Source organism: Schistocerca piceifrons, chromosome 8, assembly GCF_021461385.2.
Source record: "Schistocerca piceifrons isolate TAMUIC-IGC-003096 chromosome 8, iqSchPice1.1, whole genome shotgun sequence".
In the NCBI taxonomy this organism is placed as follows: Eukaryota; Metazoa; Arthropoda; class Insecta; order Orthoptera; family Acrididae; genus Schistocerca; species Schistocerca piceifrons.
The window spans coordinates 456,567,166-456,593,886 of NC_060145.1; the positions used below are offsets into that span (position 1 = coordinate 456,567,166).

The following is a 26,721-nucleotide window of genomic DNA, read 5'->3' on the forward strand; positions in this document are numbered from 1 at the left end:
TTAGTGCGCTCGAAATTGGATTATGGAAGCATAGTCTACTCCTCTGCTCGGCCGTCTATTCTTCGGCGTCTCGACTCTATCCACCACCGTGGATTACGTTTGGTGTCTGGAGCTTTTTACACCAGCCCTGTGGAAAGCCTTTATGCTGAGACTGCTGAACCTCCGCTGTCCAATCGGCGGGCAGTCCTTCTGAGTCGTTATGCTAGCCATCTGTCTTCCATGCCTGCTAATCCAGCCCATGACCTTTTTTTCGACGCCTCCTTTGATGTCGGGTGTGCAGGCCGCTCCTCCTCCCTACTACCCCCGGGAGTCCGCTTCCGTCAACTGCTCCATTCTCTTTCCTTCCGCTTTCCTAAGACCTTCTTGACAACTTGGGGTACAGCACCGCCTTGGCTCCATCCCCGGATCGACTTGCTCAGAGACCTATGTCAATTTCCCAAGGATGGTACCCCTACACTTGTTTATCGTCGGGCATTTGCTGCTCTATGTGCACAAATGACGGAAGCCACATTTGTTTACACCGACGGCTCGAAAACATCGTTAGGTGTTGGGAGTGCCTATATTGTTGGCGACACCCCAAATCACTTTCGGCTTCCCGACCAGTGTTCGGTTTATACTGTGGAGCTTTACGCTATTCTCCAGGCTGTCCACTACATCCGCCGCCATCAGCGGATACAGTACGTAATCTGCTCAGATTCTCTCAGCTCTCTCCTAAGTCTCCAAGCTCTTTACCCTGTGCACCCTCTGGTCCACCGGATTCAGGACTGTCTGCGCTTGCTCCACCTGGGGGGCGTCTCAGTGGCGTTCCTCTGGCTCCCGGGACACGCTGGTATCTGTGGAAATGAGGCGGCTGATATAGCGGCCAAGGCTGCAGTCTCTCTTCCTCGGGCAGCTATTAAGTCTCTTCCGTTTACCGATCTACGGAGCGGTTTATGTCGCCAAGTTGCTCATTTATGGCATGCACAATGGTCAACACTTCCCCATAATAAATTGCGGGAAGTGAAAGCCCTTCCTTGCGCTTGGACCTCTTCCTCCCGAACGCGTCGTCGGGAGGAGGTAATTTTAGCTAGACTCCGGATAGGGCACTGTCTTTTTAGTCATCGACATCTTTTAAGCGGTGATCCTCCCCCACTCTGTCCCCACTGCTCTCAGCTGTGGACGGTCAGACACCTTTTAATTGAATGCCCCTATTTTAATCCGTTACGCTCCCGTCTACAGCTATCGCCTGATCTAGCGTCGATTTTAGCAGATGACACGCGCTCAGCTGACCGCGTTCTACAGTTTATTAGTGACAGTGAAATGACGTCAGTCATTTGAAGCTTTTTTTTGGGGGACAACCAACCCCTTTCTATAGTGGATTTTTAAGCATTCCTTCTGCCTTTAGTTTCTCAAATTTTATGACCTTGTTCCCATTGCTGCTGATTTTAAATTTCGTTTTTTTCCTGTTTTCTACGTCACGGGCTGGGCGCTAATGACCATAGAAGTTTTGCGCCCTAAAAACCACAAAAAAAAAAAAAAAAAAAAAAAAAAAAAAAAAATCTAGTTTGTACATGGCTCTTGGGCCCAGTAAGACTGTGAGCAGTGCAAACAAATTAGTGCAGTCTTCAGCATCCAGAACTGATATGCCACCATTCTGTTGCTGGCCAGATGATAACTGGTTGTCATGTGATGGACATAGCCACAGAGCTTTGCCAACTGTGTGAACAAGTCTGACTCGAACTTTCTGCCTCTGTCAGCAGTGATATGGAACAGACAGCCGGTCATTGCCAGTCAGCTCGACATGAAAGCAGTAACTAGAGTTTTTGCAGAGATGATATCTGTAGGTACTGACTCAGGCCATTACATATATCCCTCAGTTATTGTGAATATAGAACGCTGGCAGGAAATGGTCCTGCCACATCAGTGTAAATGTTTGTGAAGTGTGAAGAAGTGTCTGGGAACTCTCCAATCAGGGATAAATGTGACAAGCTGGTAATGCTGGCAAGTTCTTGTCCATTCGTGGCAGGCTCTCTATAGCCTGGTTGCACGAACCATTAAGATACCACCTCGAATGTTGACCGGACTCCAGAGTGACGACGATTGTTTAAAGCCACGAATGTCAGCCTGTAAAATGCAATAGGGACAAAAGGAAGTGATCTGCCGTGTGACACCTCACAATACAATTTAATGTTCTTGCCAGGCATGTTGATTAGCTGTATCTTAAGTGCCGCAGTCTCATCATTCAGTATGGTGGGCTTCAGTTCTTCTTCTTGTGCATTGGCAAGTGCCATGTCCTAGGCCATGAGACACTCACCACTTGAGAGTGAATCTGCAACCACGTTAGTGATGCCTGATATCTGGCAAATGTCTGTACTGGAATGGCTAATGAATTCCAATTGGCTGTACTGCTGCAGGGAGCAAGTATTGCCATTTTTCTTGAAAGCGCATGTTAAGGGCCTGTGCTTGGTGTATATCGTGAATTTTTTGCCTCAACCTGTGGTTGGAATTGCCTGTTTGCTTAATATATGGCTAAAAGTTCCCAATTGTATGTTCTCCAACTCTGCTAGGAAGGTAATGGCTTGTGCAAAAAATGCATTGCCCACCCATAAGCCAGCCGGTGTGGCCAAGCGGTTCTAGGCACTTCAGTTTGGAACAGCGCGACCACTACTGTCCAGGTTCGAATCCTGCCTCGGGCATGGATGTGTTTAATGTCCTTAGTTTAGTTAGGTTTAAGTAGTTCTAAGTTCTAGGGGACCGATGACCAGAAGCTGTTAAGTCCCATAGTGCTCAGAGCCATTTGAACCATTTGAACCCTCCCATGGATGGAGTTGTTTTGCAGTGTGTAGTAAATTAGTAAATGCCATTGGTAGAAGTTGAGCATTCCCAAGTACATGTGTAGCTCTTTTACTGTAGACAGCTTAGGCAGCTGCAATGTGGATTCAACCTTCTCAGTGACTCGCCATGAGCCTGCTCAAGATATTCAGTGACTTAGGAATTAAAATTCAGGTTGTCTAAACACACATTTCTGTGTGTTCAATGCCATGCTGTACTTTCTAAAATGCTCAAAAACTTCTCTCAGGTGCTGGCGATGTTGATCCTTGGGCTAGGAATGTGCTAAGATGTTGTCCAAAGAGGCTAAACAAAAGGTCAGCTTGAACAAGACAGTCAATGAGCTGCTGCCAATTTTATGCAGCATTACGTAGCCCAAAGGTTGTAAACCCAAGTAGCATCATAATTACAGTCTTGAGAGTGTCCTCTGTTGGCATGAGAATCTAGGTATATGCCTTGGCACACTCTGCAATACTGAATATGGTGGCTGTATGCAGCACGTGGCTCTTAATAGTGACTGTGGGTAGAGACTAGGCACGGTTCACGAGTTGAGCACTCTGTAATCACTCGCATGACGGGCTCCTCCCTTTTTGGGTATAAATGTAGCGCAGACACCCGTGGACTGCTGGAAGGTCAGATAATGGCTTCTTGCAATATTGTGTCGAATTCCGCTTTAGCAATGGCGGAGTGTCTAGGAGACAACCTTCTCGCCTGGTAGGACACAGGCAGTCTGTGTGCGGTTTTTATGTAGGGGACCGTATTGTGCAAAACTTGCTGTAGCATGCCTGGAGGTCTTATTAAAGTTTGGAAGTGATGCTGCAGTATGCAGTACTCCTCATGTGCAATATGTATGGCCTTGATTGCCATTGTTCCACTGAGGTGCCTGTAGATTTAATCCATTAGGAAGCTTGACTGTTATTCTGGATAGGTTGTGGATTACTACTCCATGGAGCAGAATAACCTCCTTGCTTAGAGTTTTTCAATTTTGGATTCTTATTTGAGCTAGTGATTCCTATCCTCATGTCATCTCTTCCTATTAAATGACTGGTTGTTGCCATTATTACTATATCCATTACGTGATCTATTATTATTATGATTATTATCATTATTATTATTATTATTATTATTGTAATCATTTTTCATTTACCATTCCCATTGTTATGTGGCGAATGGTTCCTTTTGTCATGCTTAGATAGTGACAAATTGCCATTATTATGCTTGCTACTGTGCTTTAAATCCTCTTCTGTTAAGTCTGTAGAATTGAGCACAGACATAAACTGGTCTGTGTCACTTTGACATGTTTATCAATTTCTCCTTTATATTGTGAGACAGTCTTGCCTTCAAAAATGTAATAACATCTCTATTGGAGATTGGCTCACCCCAATAAAGAGTCTTATTGCTATATCATTGAAAGTAATTTCGGAGTGCCCCTTGCTTATAATCCTAAAGTTTTGGTGAATAGGCTTGTTCTAGTGAGAGCTCCTGAATCCTGTTTGACCAAAATTTGGCCAACAATGCCTTTTCAAACTTTTCTTACATTTCACAAGTTTCAGAAATTTGTGTTTCCCACAATGCAGGTTCTCCCTGGATTGAAATGTGTTCGTTCCCTCTCACTCCATATTTTGGACAGGATATTTTTGAAACTATATACGAAAACTACAGGCTGTACAAATTTTTTGTCATGTATAAATAGATGAAATTTAATCCTCTTTATCAGACTTTTTTCCAGTGCCAATGCTGATGTTGGAGGCACTGCCCTCTCAAACGAAGTGTTGCATTGGATGGTGACTACAATTGTTTGAATGAAAGGCATTTTGTAGCATCTGCCCACACAGAAAGTTGGGAGCATTTTACTGCATTTGTCCACATGGATAGTTGCATACGTTTTGTTGTCAGTTTGCTCGGGAAAGTGCATGTATTACCATATCCGTCTGTGCATCTGAACAAATGTTTGCATTCTGCCTATTACCATTCACAGCATATCATCTATGCCTGCACCCTCTGAAGCAGTCCACTGCCAAACTGTTGCATTAATTTTGTTTCTTAACATTGTGTCATCTGACACAGGCGTTGCACATCTGAGATTGGCATTGTAATTATGTCTATTTTTACCTGTTATGCATTGGACCACATTTTCGATTTGGTTTTCAACATGATCAGTTATTTAGTTACCTTTAGTCTGCAGCTATTGGTTAAAGCTATTGTCACATTTCTCAACTTCTTTCTCACATTTGCATTCTACACTTTTATTAGCTTCAGTAGCTAAATTATCAAACCTTTTGGTGACTTCTGCTACATTCTCTCTTACCTTTAATTGCTCAATCTGCACTGCAGTTATTTTTGCAGGCAAAAATTACACAAGCTGTGGCAAATCTTTATGTGCTTCCAATTCCTTTAATTTCCTCTGGGATTTTATTTTTGCATTTTTGCAGTCAACAGTCATGTTTTATCTCTCTTTCAGCTTGCAACCATTTGCATTCTTGGTCTCTCGCTTGTAATTTACGTAAGAGCTCAGTGAAAGGATCAGCTATGCATGAGCCAATAGCCATATCTGGTAATCTATCAGTTTCCCTATGATAATTTTGCTTTGTATCATACTGCCACTGGGGAAAGATGGTTCATCTATTTCACTTATTCTGGATTCTGCCCAATTACTGGCACCTGTAAATTATACTAAATTCTTAGATTTGTGCTCTGTTGGTGGCACAGTTTCAATGTCAGATAAGCCTTTGCTAGCTTGCTGTTATACTTGTTTTCTCTGTCTAACCATTTCAGTCACACAAGTCACAGCAAGTCTTCACGATACATACACACAAAAAATGCAATAAAATCCTACACAGAAAAAACACACTTATAAATGATTCAATGCTATTGCCTGAAATGTCACTACTCTTACCATAGTTCTGCTGTGCATCCATAGTTATTTATTTCCAACGGTGGGAAATTAAACTCTGCTGACCTTACCTTTACCTTGAACTTTTTGTTTGTGGTATACAGTCATAGACTTCCACCTAACTTTTTCCTCATATCAGGCATGATCTCTCTGTCAGGTGTAACATGCAACAAATACATACAAATACAATTACTGCACTGAAATAATTGGTTGTAGAACAATATGAAATTGTGTACTGTAACAATTGAAAAAACAATGCTCCTAAATGTGGCACCATTTTTGTAATGTCTTAATGGAAAATATTAATACTTTTTTTGTTAGTTATTTAGTGTGTTTTGGAACAAGAAATTATTATTGTTATGGACACAAAATGTTTTTGCAAGTGGTGTGTGTTATAAACGTTTAAAGGCTGTACACTCTTTAAGATCAGAAAGTTTCATACCTTATCCATAAACACGAAAGTAATTGTGTGCGTTCTTGTTTGTGCACTTTTGCATTGCATGTAGGGCCTACAAATAATATGTTCACTTTTTTACTCTGTGCTTTATATATTGAAAGTAATTGGAGATTAATATTTTAAATTATTCTGGTACAAGTGAAAATAATTTAGTCTGTCTATTCAAGGAAAACAGTCTCACAATATTAAGTGTCTGTACCTACATGCACATAAGGTATGAATTAGACACCAAAATCACAGTTTCATTACTGCAAAAAAGTGTCAATATCTTTCACATTCACACCAGTATAAACTGAGAATTGATTATTTTACCTTAAACCTTGAGCTAAGCCGTTATCGCTTCTGGACTTTTTACTTACATCACTTCTATGCCTTTTGTAGGACAATATTTGTGGTAGTCAGTTCTCAGAATTCCTGGGGAATGGTAATGCAGCTGTCTGTGCACTTTACATTCTGTTTCATAATTACTGAAAATTGAAATTTCCCTGTAATGGTGGACAACACACGGCGGTCAGATGGTCCCGATGGGCCCCTTGTGGCCTGAAGACGGAGAACTAGACTAGACTAGATATGTTCGTCTCTACAGCAGCTTGTGCTAAAAACTCAAGAATGTGGCAAATGGAAATTACATTTTGATAAATAAAAGCATATAACCACATTTACTGCTAAGTCTGTATTTCAGAAGAAATCAAATTTAACAGACTAACAGACCTGAGTACACCAATTCGCTGTTACTCACATTGAGTATATCAGATTAATAATGACAAGCAAAGGAAAATGACCAGACAACAGCAAGAGATAGCAAAATGAACAGAAGAAAGTGCCATAATCTTATTGCACAATTATATACAGTAAATTACAGCAGCCAATGATTACATGTTGGCTTTTTCTATACACATCCTTGTAATAGTCTTTAGCAATCATAAACAAAATATTTGCTGAATGTGCATAATTAAAGATTTCATCACTGTTTCTAGTACCAGAATAATATCTCTCTCTCTCTCTCTCTCTCTCTCTCTCTCTCTCTCTCTCTCTGTCTGTGTGTGTGTGTGTGTGTGTGTGTGTGTGTGTGTGTGTGTTTATATTTAGTTGTCAAAAGTATCCATGGGGATAAGTCTGCTACTACATTGTTAGCTTACTCTCTGAAAATACCTGTGCCTACTTACCCTTAATACTGTTTTCAGTGGTGTCATTACTATGCACATTCTAGAGGCTTATGCTGCTTCTGCTTGGAATCCATTATCAACTTTCAAGGAACAAAAAATAAGAGAATTGTGAAACACTCGTATTGTGAATCATTTGTCTTCTATACATCAGCAACTGGGACAATTTAAGTTTCCAGAATGAAATTTTCATTCTGCAGTGGAGTGTGTGCTGATATGAATCTGCCAGGAAGTTACAATATAAGTTATTTAGTAAGGGAGCTAAGACCAATTTTGCATTTCTTTCGGTACAGCCAGTGCAACGAATTATAGCTCTGATCGGGTGTCCTAGCGAGTGGCTGCTGACACTTCAGACCATGAGTTATGGTACAGATCAATATAATTACATTTTTACCATGAAATTTTGATTTGGGCTATGTCAGTCATACCGTTGTGGAAGTAATGTATGTGTACGTTATTTGAATTTCAAATCATTTTAAAAGCATTGTCATTAAATTCCTTATTTGTGGTATAGTGTGTAAAATTGTTACAGACAATGCTAGGTATCATATGAAGTGCAAATATACGTAAATCAGTAACAAAAATGCACATCATGGTAAAAAATATAACTATTGGAATTTCAGGCCAATTAGCTCATCACCAAAAGTTGATAATTGGTGTATACAACATATTCTGAATACAGTGGTATTAGCTATAAGATAAGTGAAACCTAGATCTTCAATAAAACTGGATTACTATGCGAGTCATTGCTGTAAATACCTACCTTGTTTTCCAAGTCATTGTACAGTCACTGTGCAGACCACAGTCTCCTATGAAATCCAATCTGATATAAATCAGTTCTGCTTGTGAATGGATACAATACCATTTGTTTACAATACAAAAGTTCTACATCTACATGACTACTGTGCAATTCACATTTAAGTGCTTGGCAGAGGGTTCGTCGAACCACAATCATACTATCTCTCTATCATTCCACTCCCGAACAGCGCGCGGGAAAAACGAACACCTAAACCTTTCTGTTCGAGCTCTGATTTCTCTTATTTTATTTTGATGATCATTCCTACCTATGTAGGTTGGGCTCAACAAAATATTTTCGCATTCGGAAGAGAAAGTTGGTGACTGAAATTTCGTAACTAGATCTCGCCGCGACGAAAAATGTCTTTGCTTTAATGACTTCCATCCCAACTCGCGTATCATATCTGCCACACTCTCTCCCCTATTACGTGATAATACAAGGTGAGGTGCCCTTTTTTGCACCCTTTCGATGTCCTCCGTCAATCCCATCTGGTAAGGATCCCACACCGCGCAGCAATATTCTAACAGAGGACGAACGAGTGTAGTGTAAGCTGTCTCTTTAGTGGACTTGTTGCATCTTCTAAGTGTCCTGCCAATGAAACGCAACGTATGGCTCGCCTTCCCCACAATGTTATCTATGTGGTCTTTACAACTGAAGTTGTTCGTAATTTTGTCACCCAGGTACTTAGTTGAACTGACAGCCTTGAGAATTGTACTATTTATCGAGTAATCGAATTCCAACGGATTTCTTTTGGAACTCATGTGGATCACCTCACACTTTTCGTTATTTAGCGTCAACTGCCACCTGCCACACCATACAGCAATCTTTTCTAAATCGCTTTGCAACTGATACTGGTCTTCGGATGACCTTACTAGACGGTAAATTACAGCATCATCTGCGAACAACCTAAGAGAACTGCTCAGATTGTCACCCAGGTCATTTATATAGATCAGGAACAGCAGAGGTCCCAGGACGCTTCCCTGAGGAACACCTGATATCACTTCAGTTTTACTCGATGATTTGCCGCCTATTACTACGAACTGCGACCTTCCAGACAGGAAATCACGAATCCAGTCGCACAACTGAGACGATACCCCATAGGCCCGCAGCTTGATTAGAAGTCGCTTGTGAGGAACGGTGTCAAAAGCTTTCCGGAAATCTAGAAACACGGAATCAACTTGAGATCCCCTGTCGATAACGGCCATTACTTCATGCGAATAAAGAGCTAGCTGCGTTGCACAAGAACGATGTTTTCTGAAACCATGCTGATTATGTATCAATAGATCGTTCCCTTCGAGGTGATTCATAATGTTTGAATACAGTATATGCTCCAAAACCCTACTGCAAACTGACGTCAATGATATAAGTCTGTAGTTAGATGGATTACTCCTACTACCCTTCTTAAACACTGGTGCGACCTGCGCAATTTTCCAATCTGTAGGTACAGATCTATTGGCAAGCGAGCTGTTGTATATGAGCGTTGATATTATAACTGCTCATTACAATACAAAAGTTGATACTATAACTGCTCAGTAAATTTAGACAAAAGTGTAAAATGTTTCACATGTCCCAGCTATCATCCTCATCATCACATTTTTATTATGTGTAGCCTTCTCCACTGCTCTCATCGTCTGCAGTTGATGAGTTGTCATTGCAGTTGATGATTAAGGCTCGATTGCAGTGTCTTTGATTTCTTTCTCAACATTCCTGTCATTGTTCAATTGTGTTATTTTCCAAGGCCACTTGCAGTGAGTGTTCAACATCTGTGGTTTTAAACCTGTTGTTTCTTGTGGCTACTTGGTGTACCCTTTCATTTGTCAGTACATTTACCTTTAAACATATTTTATCCAACATTTCAACTCTTGTGTCTGTAGGTGAGAAAACAGTATTTTTCATGGTTAGCCAAGTGGCAGTGTCAGCCGTCTGTATTTTCATTGTTGGAGCTCAGTTCATGACAACCGAATGATACTTAGTGATGTTTATGACAGTGGTGGAACCTATGTCCAATAGAGTAAAGAAAGAAAGAAAGAAAGAAAGAAGGGGGAAAAAAACTGGCCTTGAGCTCTTTTTCCAACAGCCAACAGGTACCTCAAGACTCCCACTTAGACTGGAATTCTGGCAGATGTACTTCAGTAAATGGTTTTAAGTAAAAAAGTTTCATCCAAAACCAGTATGTCATCACATTCAAGTAAAAAATTGTCCACTGTCATTTAGGTTCTTGTATTTAAATCCTGTATTGTTTAGTAGATGTCTTGTAGATTTAGCAGATTCAGTAACATTTATTTTTTGAATTAACATTTTTCTCAATTTTTGCAATGCCATTGACATAAAATTAAGAGTGTGACCACCTGACAATAACTTTTATAAAAGTCATTTTGTATAGCTAAAAAACTGTATTGTTTAATATTTTTTCTGACAGAATTGAATGTCAGGGGATTTTCCAACAAGATGCATGTGCGCGCACATGTGCACGCACACACACGCGCGCACACACACACACACACACACACACACACACACACACACAAGATTGTTCTTAAACCAATGCCACAAGCTGCAGCACAGGTAGCCTGTATATTAGCAACTTTTTTTTCTGTTACAGTGGTTTTTTTCCCAGTCAGTGACATATCACTGTATTTCTCAGTATCATAACTATTGATCATCTGCCTTCTGCAAATATTACCTAATGAGCGTCATTGTCTACAACTTTTAAAACAGCTGGTATGGACAGATTTGTGATAAGAACATACTGCTTTGTAATATTTGCTGTGCCTATCTTACTGATGATAGTCATCTCAGAGCTGTCAGAAATAAGAAGAGAGTTCTTGGAACTGATGGAACACAAAGCATACTAGTACTGCTTGTGAGATGTGTATTTGAGTAATGTTACATTTCTACGAAACTGATGCTATTTATCATTTTTACTGTGTGTGAATTACCAGCTCTGCATAATGCACTTAATTTCAATTTGTTGTGAGTAGCATTCACTTTGAGAAGATTTTCACAGACTTTACCATATTCCACCTTTACAGGTGTCACTAAATTATAGCAAGTTATTTTTTTTTTATCAGTTCTACAGACAAGCACGGCAGAAGGCCCTACTGAGAACATTCCCAGACATGGCATCTGAGGAAGACGAAGGTGCCTTGGGCAAGTTCAGATACCCTCGCCCTCTTTCCGAACCACCGTCTCCCGCCAGTTCGCGACCGACGACACCTGCGACGTCATTGCCGGGTAGTGACGAAGAGGATGAAGTTGATGAAGAGAAAGAGGTATGTAGTAATTTAGTTGCATTTAACTTTAGTAGCAGATTACATCTTTCTCCTTGGAACGTGTCACTGAGGAAGCACACGTGAAGAACTTTTCAGTCGTGTAGTCTGTGATTCTTTGACCATTGTTCGCCCGACAACTTGTCTGTAAGTAAATAAGAAACTGGTTATCATCCATATCAAGTGCGACATTTGTGGTGATAGTATCAACTGAATGACAGAGAATGTATGATCACAAAAGGCTGTCTAACCTAAAATGTGCCACCATTTGCAACAGATAAATCAGTAGTCATCCATATTGTGTGACACTTAAACCTACATCAGAGGGGAAACTTTGCAAGAAGCCTACAATACAGACAACATGAATGACAAATATAAAACATTTTTTGTAACATATATCATTTTCTTTGATAGCTCTGTACTATTAAAAAATGCAGGCAGATATGCAGCACTGATAAGGAACTGATTTGCATAAGTAGTAGCACTCAGATGTCATGTAGGAGGAAATGGGACCTGTATTGTAATATGTAGGGTAATCACAGCCCAGTAACAGAACTTCACTACAGACTATATTGCAAAGAGCTGAGGAACATCATCAGACAGGTTAAAACAGTTCAATATATGAAGAGAATCGGAAGGTTTTGGAACAAAATTGAAATTGTATGTCAAAGAGGTAACAGGGCAGAATGTTGTTACTCAACATATTACACTTCTGTGGTGAATAACTAACAGTTCCATTGTCACACAGGAGCTGTGCAAAATATTTAATAAACATTTCATGTCAACAATCAGCAAGTCAATTGAAAATATTACTGGTATTGATAAATCTGCATAACTCCTTAAAGCTGGTGTTCAGAGAAAAACATACCATATGCATCTACAGCAAATGAGCAATGTTGTTGAATCATCATTAAAGAGGAAAGTGTGAAAGGGGTATGAGCGAATTTCATACAGGATTATAAAGATTGATGCACCATATACACTGACCAAGAAAAAAGTGTTTCATTTTCAAAACCCTGTAACTGTCTCTCATTGTGATGGAGCAGTTTGAAATTTGTCTCAAAGGTACCCTCAATTTTCCTCCGTAATAGTGCAAAAGAGTGGTGCACTGTAACTTCACCCTCGGGCTCAGCGATCCTTCAAAGAGCAAGGTTTCTGCATGTGTGAAAAAGAGCCAGGCTCAGTAGTTCATGTGAGGTGGAAGGTGGGTTAATGGTTGTCACATTAGCACTAAATTTTGCCACAATTCTATCCAACATCATTGTGGATGTGTCACATGATGAGTAGGTCATCACAGCCCCACTTACCCACATTTCAATCCTTTGGCACCTCTGCACTGGAGGTCAGAACTGTGATACCCAGTGTTAAAATCAATTACTTTGCTTATGAGTGGCTGAGGAAATCACATCAAACACATTACTGCTTGGGATTGATATGGAAAGCCCTGAGGAGGAGCATGAATGGATTAGTGAAACCACCACTTGAATTGGGGGCACTGATTCCCCACATGTTTTGTGGTCAAAAATTACAGTTTGCTGTGCGATGTCCTGCAAAATGATGGTCACGTCCTGCAGAAAGTGTCATCACTTCTGTCTCTAAGCTGGTCATAAGTTGTGTTCCAAAAACGAACAGCATAGAGACAGAAGTGATGACGTTTTCTGCAGGACCTGACCATCATTTTGCAGGACAATGCTCAAGCACGTACAGTGCAATCTGTTACTGATTTGTTTGACTGATGGAGCTGCTAAGTGCTATATCACCTACTGCACTCCCCTGACTTAAGCCCTTGTGAGTTCAATTCGATTTCTAAACTGAAGGAAACACTTCATGGCATTTGCTTCAGAACTGCTACAAATTCATCAAGCAATAGACTGCACCGCTCTGGCAACACAACTAGCACTGCTAAGAGTATCCTACGACTTCCACATCAGCGGCAGTGAGTTATACAAAATGCTGGTGACTACTCTGAAGTTCAGTAAAACTGTGAAACACGTATCTATTTTGTATGAGCTGTAAATAAGTAGTTGCCACTATTAAAGTTCCAACCCTTGTAGTTTCACTTGATTAGTCTCAATGCCTGGGTTTCAGGCAGGATCCCCATTTTGAGTGTCTATGCAGTGCTGTTAAGAGTTCGTGGGGAATACCAAGTAGACTGAGGTGCAAATTGGGAATTTGTATTGAAGAGGGAGGTATGCTAGAGTAGACATGTAGCTGTACAAAGCCACTGTGCCAGGATGGCATAGTTGTCTTCATATATATAATGTAAGCCTGTTATTATTTTTAGCACAACTGAAAATATAAACAAATACTTAATGCCTTTTGTTACATTCTAAAATGTTAATTACATCCGGAGGAATTTGTAACGTCGACACTTGAGTAACTCCGCAGCAATTCAATCGTGTTTATCGGAGAGAACCAAATTAGTTAGGGATACAAAAAGAACAGTGATGTGACATAGGTACAGAAGCAACATGAACAGCACATTACGTCCACATGCTAACGTTTTTATTAGTTTTTTTCTCTGACTAATACTGTCTTCAGAGGCAGAAGCAGTGGCAGTTGCTATTCCCAATGAGAGTCCCACGAATTCACATCACTCAGTGCTCGGTGTTGGGACTGCTAAAATGACTTGGAGTTTCGTGGCAGTATCTTAGTTCTAAATCCTCAGCAGTTTAGTGGCTTCTGTTCAGACTGCTGCAAATACATACATATTCGGAGCAAGTGTCATATCTGAAGGCAAACAACCAGTCATACATGACATTTAACTTGTAAGTGGCCATCCTCACCTGGCTGGCATATATTTCCCCCTCATGCTCATAAGATCAATGGTCAGTGCCTAGGGACATCAGTTCCTTAAAGCAGTATCATGCAATTAGATAGAGAGAGAGAGAGAGAGAGAGAGAGAGAGAGAGAGAGAGGGGGGGGGGGGGGCAGGGGGGGGGGGGGTGATGAGAGGTGAGAGACCTGCAGACCTACCTTTAAAGATTGGATTATCTCCAAGCACTTGTTAAGTACAAAACACTTGCCGCGTATAAAAAGCACGACTGGACGCTGAATGCATTGTGTGTGTGTGTGTGTGTGTGTGTGTGTGTGTGTGTGTGTGTGTGTTTTCTATTCATGAGGTTCTTGGTTTTATTTTCACTAGTTGCATTTTTCTTTTACTTCTGTTTACAAATTCAAATGTAAATGGTAATTAACAAATATTGAATTGTAACTTTTATTAAAAATAAAATATTTTAATTTTTCATTAGTAATTGCATGTAAATGCCACAAATACTTTTAAAATGGCTAACATTTGCAATTACAGTAAAAACCCATTTTTAACCAAAAAAGGTGCAACATTGTTATGAATGTGATTCGTGAAAGCCCATTACAGAGAAGGCCATCTTCAAGAGAGAGTTTATTTGTATAAATGACTGTGAAATTAAGCTGTTCTAATACAATGAAATGAACAGAAGGAAGGTTGCAATTACAGTCACTACCAACGAATCACGATTATCATTGAGTCAGTGACTTGGCATACTTGTCCACCCTTTCAAATGCTGTGAATCTGTAATACAGGTGGTCGTGACACACCACGTTGACAATGAAAATCTTGCTTACTGTGCTAACAATTACATGAGCAAGAACTTTGCATATAATCTGTGTTTTCTGCTTTGTTCCAAGGCTGACTTTGAACAGGAATATAATGGATGTCTTGCTGAAATCTGTATGAAAATCAGTTTTAAAGTTCATGATAGTATCAAAGAAAACTGAAAATGTGGGAAATGTAATGCAAAATTGTTAATGGTGGGGAAGGATTGTATTGAGAGAATTGAACTTCTGTTGGGACCAACAAAAAACAACATAAAAAGTTGGAAAATGTAAAATGCATCAACATAAAAACATGGTTCTACTGTAAATTGATGTTCTAATTAGCTGCATATCATCTGAATATTTAGAGCCACTTTACATGTTACTTCGGTAATAAAAAATGCTCATGTGCCTGCATTTATTTAGATAAAAGATGAAATAGTTTTACACACTTACTTGTGTTTCTGTGGATGAGGATAAATTTTGTAGTAGTCCTTATGGTTATCCAAGGCACTGTGTATGGTGTTGAAATGCAAACAGCACACACATTGTAAATAAATCACTTGGAACACTTCATAATACTCTTCATGTGATTTAGAGCATCACACATGTTTAACGCTCAATGTTTCTATTTAGAATGCAAGAGTATCCATTAAAGAAAGATGTAAGGATATTTCTTTCCTGTTGAATGCAGATGTAATCTACGCAGAGATGATGTGTGGGCAAATTTATTATTAGAGGAGTATAGGACAAGGTGTGTGTGTCTGTGTGTGTCTGTGTCTGTGTGTGTGTCTGTGTGTGTGTGTGTTTGTGTGTTTGTGTGTGTGTGTGTGTGTGTGTGTGTGTGTGTGTGTGTGTTTGTTTGTCATGTAGAAGAAGGTGTAATTGGATGAATGACAAACACTCACTTCGCTTAACGAAGGTTTATTCAGCACTTGCACACACAAGAGCGCGGAGTGAACTGCTTCTGGCCAGAACACGTACGGTATACATACAGTTATAGAAAATTCCAGGAAAATGATTCTTGACATTTGTGGATACTTCTAGAATGTACTCAAACCAAATATAGAAATTAATATTTTACAATTAAGGTGAGTTTTGAATTCACGACCCTCCATGAAACAGTCTAATATCATAATCACTACACCGTGGTTACTGTGCTACTCAGCTTCTTCTGTGACATTGCTCCCTCCCAGAGAGAACAGTGTCTTGGTGTTACGTCGTCCTAGTCTGGGAACGAGTCATCGGTCCTGCATACTCTGACCCCCGATGACTGATGTTTACCCTGGCAGTGATCTTCTTAGAACTTCCTTTGCCGCTACGCTCTTCATCACCTTTCCACTTGTTGCCTGTTGCTGGAGCTTCAAATTTACCTTGGGTTGCAGGATCCTTATAGGGCTTCATTCGAAGGATGTGGACCGTATCTCTGATCTTTCATTGTCTTGTGTCGAGGTCGAAATCTTAAACTTTGTAAGTATCATCAGACAAGTGTTTTACAACCTTATAAGGTCCAAAACAGTGCCTGAGGAGCTTCTCAGAGAGACCAACCTTGCAAACAGGAGTGAAGATCCAGACGAGGTCACCAGGCTGGTAAACAATGGGGCAGTGGCTTGCATCATACCTTCGGTGATCGTTTTCTTGAGCCTGCAGCGTGTGGAGTCGAGCTCACTGCCAAGCCTCCTCAGCTCTCATTAACACCTGGTCAATGTAGTCATCATCCACATCATCAGGATGTAACTGAAACACAGTGTTCATCCTCGTCATTGGCTCACGCCCATGCACCAGGAAAAATGGCATAAATCGTGGTGTCTAGTTTGGCGATGTTGTAGGCAAACATTACGAAAGGTAGCATCTCATCCCAGTTGCTCTGCTCAATATTGAAGAAGATTGATAGCATGTCAACCAAGGTCTTATTAAAGCATTCAGTAAGTCCGTTAGTTTGCAGATGGCAGGCAGTCATCATGTAATGAGCAATGTTGCACAGTCAGTTTCTCTATCACAAGATTAGATTGAAAAACTTTCCCTCAATCTGTAATTAACGACCTTAGGGCACAATGTTTTAATACAATGTCTTCCACGCTGAATTTGGCTACCTCAAATGCTTTTGCTGTTTTCACGGCTTTTATAATGGCATAGCATGTCAGATAATCAGTGCAAACAATAATCCATTTATTGCCATTAGCAGGAGGCCAATCCCAACATACTGGAAAGGTGTTTCGGCTGGTGGAATTGGAATGAGTCAGCCAGGTGGTTTCTGAGGGACTGCCTTTCTCCTCTGGCACTCTCAACAGTGCGACATATAGTGATGGACAATCCTAAATAAACCTAGCCAGAGAAACCTCTTGCAGATGCTATCGTATGTCTTAATAAATCCTAAATGTCTGGCCTCGGGTGTGTCATGGAATCCCTGTAGAACATCTAAGTGCATGTGTTTAGGAATCACTGGTAGCCACCTCTTTCCAAATGGATCAAAGTTTTACTTGCAAAGTAATCCATTATCTATCTTAACACATCCTCTGACTGATTTAAGGCAAGCATAATTTGAGATATTTTGGTGTCCTCCTTCTGCTCAGCAGAGAGATCCTGGAGTGCAGCGAGACAGTCACTATCTTCATCAAAGTCTTGATGGTCTTGCACAGGGTTCCTTGAGAGACAGTTGGCATCTTGATGTTTTCTTCCACTTTTGTACATTATAGTAATGTCATGCTCTTGAAGATGTAGTGCCCACTTGGCGAGTCATCCTGTTGGATCCTTAAGATCTATCAACCAACAAAGTCTTGATATACTGGAACCATTTTATGAAGTCGTCTGCTGTCGAAACCTCCTTCAGGAGTAGGGCTTGATACATGTCCTCAGCAACACACTTCATGAGATGTGCAACATTATGTTCCTCCTTCATTCTAGGGTCCACTATTTTACACAGCTCCAAGACGTCTTGAATGTAGGATACTGTAGTTTTTCCTGGGTGCTGTGCCCTGCACTTTAATTTATCTTCAGCCTTGTACTTCTGTCGTCGTGTGTCGCCAAAATACTTGCAGCTCTGCCTGGAATACTTCCCACCTTGTCAACTTCTCCTCGTTGTTCTCATACCATTGCTTGGCAGTGCCCTCCAAGTAGAAAAATACATTAGCCAAACATACGGTGTCATCCCATTTGTTAAAATTGGCTGTACGCTCATATACCTTCAGCTACTTGTTTGTATCTTGGCCATCGTCACCAGAGAGAGGATGTCTCATGTGGTGGCACACAGTTGCTGTCATTGTAATGTCCTCTTCTTCTTCTGTCTCTGATAGATTCGAATCTGTTGAATATGGCTTGAACCTGGGTTTCTCGCCACGTAAACAGCGGCTCTGTCATGACCTGATAGGAGCCACTGTGTTTTATAGAAGTTATAGAGCTTTGTGATGTCGTAGGCAAAGATTCGCATCAGTTGTCTCAAATTTACACTGAAAAGGAGCAGTAGTGTTTTGATTATTTGAACCTCCTAATTTTTGAAACTAAATACCCTGAGTTTTTGGTTTTTAAAGTTTGTTAGGTATGTTTGTATCATTTCCAGGTCAAAGGTAATGGATTCAGGGACAGAACTGCACTTGACTATGGCAGGAACAGTAGTGTACACTCTCTTTCAGGGTTCAAAAATGTGTAGTTTTGAAGTATTACAGTGAGAGAGAATTAACAGTGGCCATAATTCATACTCACACCAGCTATGCAACCAAATTTGACCTGCAGTCAGTAGAAAATGATGACTACTTCTGACTGGAGGTGTTCCATTGCAACATGACAATGTTCATTCCCACACTGCCTGTTCAACCATAGTAACAATACAGAGTATGAAATTTTAACATCTTAACTTTCTTATTCACCAGACTGCACCCCAAGTGATTTTTATATATTCAGACATCTCAAAAAAGCACTGAGAACAAGCATTTCAGAAACTATAAAGATGAAAACTGTAGTGCACTAGTGGACACATCCACAAACAAAAATTCTTCTCAAGAGGTATGCACACACTTCCAAAAAATTTATAAGAACTCTTGTCAATGGAGTATGAGGAGTTGATTGACATAAAGTTTTTTAATTCAGTCTCAAACTCCACCACATTATCAACATGACATTTAATGTGCTCTGGCAAGTAACACTGTATCTCATGTAAGTATTGTTTCTCTTCACAGCTTCAAGAACTCAATGCTGTAAACCATGTTAGCAGATGAAGAACAAAGAAGTCGCTGCATGCAAAGAAGAGAATAACAAATCATTTGTCGTGTGTTCTGTTGATAGAATCTTAAATGTTTAAACTAGGTGATTAAAAATCAAAATGTAATACTTTTACTTTGCGATAGGTAGGGCTAATTCTATTTTCTTATTGTACCAGATCTTTTAGACAGATTTTTCAGTGAATATATTTTTGTAACTGTGTGTCTTATTCTTATTAATCTGCTCAGTACTATCCAGTGTAATTTATTGCTATGTAGTATTGACTTCTCCTCTTTTATAGAGAGTGTTTAGCAACAACGGTAAAAGGAACTGTGCTGCAGTCTCTGGAATATGGCAGTGATGGTTCCAAATTACACTTAAAATTTTCAATATTTGTAATTATGGTACTCAATTTTGGAGGATTCCAAATAACAGCAAAATTCTTTTTGTTCCTTTGTTTAAAGTAATACACATTGTCTTGGCAATTTCAGATATTTTACTTTATTGCATGTTGATCAATTTCAGTAAGCTTTTAGTGCTGTTACACTAAAATGGTAAAAGGAGATCTAAATTTCAACAGTGATATTAGTGTTATTTCAAACTGCTGTATATGCATTCTCCTTGTAATTAGTGTAATGTAGCTCTGCTTCATATATCACTTTAGACTTGTGTGCTAAATCCGTTTTAAAGGCAGATGATATGTTCAGTTCTTTCAACATGTTGTGGATCACACTTAGTCAGGGTATTGTGTTCAGTTTAATACACATAAACATTAACTACATTACTGGCAAAAATGTGTGTGTTTTTGTTACTGCCATATTGTGCCAAAAGAGGTTATTAGTGTATGGAAGATTTGAATACACTATGTTGATGGATGCTTAATGGTTACATGTTGTAATTTAAACTATAAAAATGGAATATGGATGTCAATGTTGAAGATATTTAAGTACATATCATTTGTAAGTGTGCATGTATCTTGAAGGAAATAGTGCAGAATTCCTTTGCTTGTGTGAAGTTTAAGTGAGTACTTCTTAATGTTAGGGAGCAAAAGTACAATATTAACTGTTTTACTGTGATGGTCTGTTGTTAAATTTTATTTTTAATATTCAGACTTCTTAGCAGCTAAGAAAATCTCCCATTTTATCTTGTTTTTTATTAGCAAAATATATTTACTTTTTACCATTTAAGATTGTAGTTTTCTTGTCAACTGGGAGGTTTGAGAAAAAGAAAATAGATATTCCTACACAATAATAGGATTATCTACAGTATTATGAGAGAGATAGATTGCTTCTTCAGAAAAGATACACACCTTCACATAAGCGTGCACACACACACATGCACATTTGTCCAACTGCTATCTTTGTGTGCTGTGACAGTTTGGCTGGAGACAGTGGTCATATGTGCATGTTTGAATGAATGTGTGTTTGTTTTCTGAAGAACATGATGGGTGAAGGCTCAATGTGTAGCAGTCTTTTCACTGTGCCTCTCTGCAAATCATCTTAATGTTGAGTAGCAATCTATTCTTTTCATAATATTGTTGATATTACAACCTGGACTTCCAATTGTTCAATATTAGAATACCTTTTGTAAAGTTAAACATTTGGTAGATCCTGGAAAATGTAATTCTCATAAAGCCTTAGTGTGTGCTGAGAAATAAGTTGTATTTTATACTGCTGGTTTGGTGTTTAAAGTGTAATTGTAACATGACAACTGTTAAAAGATCTGAAAATTTAATTTTTGGGCATCTTCATGTTTTATCTATCCAGAGTTTATTCAAAGTTATCGTGAATCACATTTTTGTGTATTTAAAAGAAACCTGATATACATATTTACAAGAAAATTGTGGCACATTTTCATTCATCATTGTATTTAGCTCATACAGTACAGATGTCCTCACATGCATGAAATATTTGCTTGTTTTTCAGGCTATTGTGTGTAATCAGAATGTATTAAAGATTCAACTGATCGCAGTACACATTCTTGTAGAATACTAGTCCCTCTTATATGCTATCATATCATCAGTGATCCTTCTTGTAGGGTTTCAATTACATTGTGGGAATATATCATTATCCCATTCCAGAAACTATGTTGGAAATGCTATTTTTGTCTTGTTGGTTTGTTCAGTCTAAGTATGGTATATGTTTTCTTTGAATACGTTGGACAAAGTAAGGTCACTTAGGGATGTCAGCAAAAATTAAAGATAGTGGTCAGGGAACCATTATTGCAAAAGTTGTATCAGTGTTCAAACTAACTTGCAGTGTATTTACCACTGCAATTAGAACCTGACATACTGTGTCACCAACCTTTACATTAAGTGCCACAGTAAGTCTGCTGAATGGGATCAAAAACATTGTGAGGCAGTCATGATAAATCAGTACAATTGTTAATTATTCTCCATATACAAATACGTGACAGAACAAAGCAGATTAAGATATTGGCTTATATTTAGGTGAGATCAAAATTCTATTACACAGCAACATTGCAATCTTTAAGGCTACTTTTAAAATAATAACTAATGTTCTCTTACCTCCATATAACAGATATTGACTGCATAATTCCAACTGTGAGACCAAAAAAGAAATGAGAAAATGTGTTATACCATTCCCAGGGCATTTTCAATATTTCAGGCAAATCTTCTATAAACTAGTCATATTTACAGATACACGAACAAAATGGATTTGTATGGAGTTATCAACCAAGTGTAGGAAATATACCTAAGTCTCTCAGAATTTTATAATGAAATTCAACAGCATGTTGTACTTCTCTGTATGTTTCCACACTGAACTGCATTGCAATGCTCTGCAACTTTGGCTTTGCCCATTTAGTCTGCCAGTTTAAGGCTGTTCGGTGTCCACCTATTGCAGACACAATTTCCATGCTTTTGCTACTCTTTTTTCCATGTCTTTGTCATTGAACAAGGAGATGTTTAAGGTCCACTGATTTTTAAAATGATGTGTTGGCTGTTTGGTCAGATCAGTGCAGGCAAGTACACTACAATGGACACTAAAATACAATGTGTGTGTGTGTGTGTGTGTGTGTGTGTGTGTGTGTGTGTGTGTGTGTGTGTGTGTGTTTTAAATGTCTGATCTTTTTGATTTATAATACAATTAAAACCACCACCAACTACGATGTTAGTTTCTTAACAAGTAAATAAGCTTTCTTTAAAAAGTGGGGCTTCATCTGTTCTATGGAAGTTGCCTGATGGCGCATAAACATTAATAAAGGTTACATCAAGAATATTTATGGATATTGCCATGTCTGATTCAGTTATTCAGTTTTCTTTAATGATACCCCCTCTTGTATTAAGAAAACTGTTCCTATGTTTGCTTCAGAACACATTTAGAAATTCTACATATCCAGAAATCTTAAGCTTAGTAGTCAGTACTGCTTGCAATAAAGCAATGTGTGCTCCAGATTCATACAGGAAGCCTTTAAATGCAGCAAATTTCAAGTGTGATCTACTTTTATTTATATTTGTAGTAGTTACAGAATACGGTTACATCATATGACCAGTTGTTAAGAGTTATTTATAAGAGAGACCTAAGAATTAGGAGCTAATAAAAGTTATTCCATTCCACATTGGTGTGGTGGTACAGCAACCTTGTGTTGCTACTGGTTAAAAAAACAGTCGTAGGTTGCATAACATTCTGTGTTTACTGAAGAATGATGCATTTAACCTGGATAGAGCTTCATCAGGGTATGTTAAAAGATAATAAATTATCTGCCAAAAAGCATACGTCAAATATGCATGCACTATATGAATTCAGACGGGCCTCCGGTGCCATTCTAGTGTATGGCTGTGTTTACGGTTTGCATGTGAGGAACTGGCTCCGAGATGTACTAAAAGGCATTTTCATTCAGTATCATACCTTTGCTGACAGATACTTTTTGGCAGAAAATTTCTTATTTTTTAACATAACTTGATGATGCCCCAGCCAGGCAAAACATGTCATTCTTGAGTTAATAAAGAACATTATGCAGCCAATAACTTTTTTTAAATAATTAGGCACTTACTCAGGGAAACAAAGTATTACAGTAAAGAAATTACAAGGAAATGTTTCATCAATGCTACGTAAGAGGGGCATCACTGAAACCTTTGTGATGATCATTTTCAGATACTTCTGACCATTTCATAGCTTATATTCTTAGATTGTGTCAGTTTTCCCCGTTTTTTATTCCCCTTGATTTCAAGGTAGAGAAAGGTTGGTGCAAAGAAAGCACATGGCAAATAAGACCTTTACCAGCAGCAACAACACAGTGTATTTTGCTGTCATGGAGAGCACATGAAATGCACCAGATGAGGATTGAACACGTGACCTTAAGACTGAGACACTACCTACTGCACTGCTGAGCTACAGAGGCACATGTGACAGATAATGTCCGGAAAATCAGGAAGAGCACTGTCTTAAGTAAGGAAACATTCAAGATATCATTGGCATCAGTGGGAGGTTCAAGTCAACTTGGATCCCATCTGTCCAATAAGATCCAGGCTGTGTTGTCTTCAGAGGAGTCAACAGCCTTTCTGAGTGACTGAATAAGAGGACCACTCTTTGAATTCTTGCATCAAGTACATTGAGGCTGTTCTTGTGTTTACGGTGAGATCAGGGTCTGAAAGCTGACCTTGAAGATGTTATTCCTCATGACAAACCAGCAGAAGGCCCTCTGCATGCTGGCAGCTACAGGGGGTGGCACAGGAAGGATCTGCACCAGGTAACTAAATTTGCTGGCAACTGTAAGTTTGAAATGTTAAACTTTTTGTAGTATATGTCCCTATGTCATGGCGGCCATGAAGACGTGCTGTTGAAGTGCTCCTTGCTTTTGATGGTGTTTTGGTGGTATTTTCTTTGAATTTTGTAATGAAAGTGATATCAGTGATTGCTGTCCTGAGGTACTGTTCTGTGCATAAAAATTGTGATTGTAACTGTGCAAAATAAGGCATAGGAAGATTTTTCCTCACTGTATGCTGCTAATCTGTCTTGACTGCTAATAAGTTAATGAATACCCCTCTCAATTAGTGTCTTTCTGAACCTAAATTGGGAAAACACGTTTTACTATTTCCTGTACTGCTTGGAAAAGTGTTTTATGTGTAGATAATGAGACTGAATTGAGCAGAAATTGATGTTAAAAACTATATATGCCAACGTATTTTAGTTTTGGTGGGATAGACTGGTCTGCCATTGGTTGCTTACGTAGTGACGTCATTTTGGCGGTAACAGTTCTGACAGGTCATCTCACCACTTGTTGGTGATTTGCTGTGCACTCTTCTATGTCATTATGGAGGGAAGTCCCATGATTGGTGGTTCCCCTTCTGCTATCCTATTCGCTGAAAGAGGACTCACTTCATTTCGGCGGGAAATTCTGTATTGGTTGGTTTCTAGTGTGAAAGTCGATTTGTTGAAATCATAACGACGTCATCTTGGCTTAAATATTTTATTGATTGACCAAACTGACATGGTGGGGGAGTATTTTATTTGAAGACGTGCTGATAACAACTTGAAACATGCGACGTTATTGGACACAAGGAAATTTAAGCGGGAGAAACTGCGCTAGGCGCGCGTATTGAACGTGCGCAGATCTACGGGACAGTGGATGTAAAGAGGCACCAACGGAGTGGCCCTCTACTGAAGGCACATGGACAAGATGTAAAAAAGCAAGGTACATCACCATGTACATCGAAAAACAGTGAAGAAGCACATGGAAACAAAATGGCAACTTTTGATACACCGAACGTGCATCAAATGCCGAGAAAATTACCCCAGTAGAAGAAATACTTGAAGATATTGTGGCCGAATTGAAAAGCAAGGTGGTTTCTAACAATGTTTCCCAGCTCATGAGAAATAGAACCTGGACATTAGTATTGACACAATCGAGACTAGAAGGAGAGATAGACATATTGAATACAGAAAACACCCAACTTCGACAAGTAGAAGTGCTCACTGCAACCAGAGCACTACAGGACTTGCAGTCCAGCGAGGCCCTCCAAAAGGCAAGGCTCAAAGGCCAAATAGACATGTTAAAAGAGGAGAATGACAGGCTGAGACAACAAGTGGATGAGCTGCTGTGTGAAACTGTTCCAGACGCAAAACAAAAAATACAAAATTTAGAAGATGATCTGCGAAAAGCACGAGAGGAAAACAGCCACCTTCAGGGCGTTGGAATAAAAACGATACAGACTTTCGCATCTGTAATTGCAGTAGGTAGCCCAAAACAATGTAAAATGGATGCAAAGATGGAAAAAGCCAAGGAAAAGCAGGCAACAACACAATTTTTTAGACCTACAATGAATCAAAACACTGAAGATGTTCGGGACGCATTGACAAGAGAAATAGATCCTCAACAAGAAAAATTGAAGATCATGGCCATAAGAACCACATCAACAGTCATGATAGTGGAAACAGCATCTGAAGAAGACTGTAAAAAGTTACAGGCAAGGGCAGAAACAATACAACATGTTAGGTGTGAAGAAACCAAAAAACGTCGATGATTACTTATAACTCATGGGGGTCCCAACTACAGTTACGGAGAGTGAATTTCTCTTACAGCTTTATAGACTAAATATGGAAGGAAATATTAGTGAAGAAGAATTTTCTGAGGGGGCGAAGATCAAATTCAAAGCAGGGCAGAAGGGGAGGAGCCCAATTAGCATAGTGTTGGAAGTTACACCAAAGATAAGAACAATTCTTTTGAATCAAGAATGAGTTTTTATAAATTTCCTGGCACTGTATATTGAGGACTATGATGCAGTAAGTAAATGTTTTAAATGTTGTGGGTTAGGCCATACAACTAAGTACTGTGATGATGAACAAATAACCTGCGCCAAGTGTGGGGAGAAGGGACATAAAAAAGTTCATTGCTTGTCAAGGAAACCACCAATAGGATGCATCCCATGTAAAAGAAGAAACAAATTTTGTAACAAAGGAGGAAGCTCAGACTGCCCAACATACAAGATGCTGCACGACAGGCTTATCGCTATACTTCAATATGAATAGAGAAGAAAATGTAAATAAATTGAGGATACTACAGTTAAATATGAAGAATAGCATCATGGTGAGCAATGAGCTTTCTAAGGCAATGGAGGAGACGTGAATTGATATAGCATGTTTGCAGAACCCTATTCAAGAAACGGCAAACTGACATGTATCCCAAGTAATAGTAGAGTGATAACAGGAGATACACCACCGATAGCAGCATTGGTAGGAAAACCAGCAGATATAACTATTACTAAAATTACTCAGTTAAGTAATACTCATGCAACAAAAGTAGAACTGAAAAGAGGAAATGATATGTGGATAATAGCATCCTTGTATGCCCAATACTCCCATGACATAGAATCATATGCGGATTGGATTAAGATGGTGGCGGAATATGCAAGAGGAGGAAAATTGCTCATCACAGCTGATATTAAAGCAAAGTCAACCCTTTGGCATGCAAACACCACAGATGATAGAGGAAGAATCATCAATGAAATCCTCGCTGAGCACAATCTATACATTCTAAACGAAGAGGGAGAGCCACCAACGTTCGACAATGGCAGGTCAGAGTGAGATAGGTATAACTATAGTAAACGA

The 26,721-nt window shown here is 39.3% G+C and overlaps 1 protein-coding gene across 2 annotated transcripts in view; it reads left to right on the forward strand.

Moving 5' to 3' along the window:
* LOC124711252 (glycogen [starch] synthase) overlaps positions 1-20,340 on the forward strand; it is a 128,803-nt gene extending 108,463 nt beyond the window's left edge. The window contains exons 12-14 of one of the 2 annotated variants that reach the window (XR_007005448.1): positions 11,189-11,389; positions 19,132-19,283; positions 19,316-20,340. Coding sequence is in view for 1 of the 2 variants with exons in the window: in XM_047241222.1 (XP_047097178.1) it covers positions 11,189-11,389; positions 19,132-19,170 (240 nt within the window). In the remaining variant the exon portion in view is untranslated. Of the gene's footprint in view, positions 1-11,188; positions 11,390-19,131 lie in introns of both variants that reach the window. The other variant, XM_047241222.1, reaches the window with a different exon arrangement.
* Positions 20,341-26,721: the final 6,381 nt, after the last annotated feature.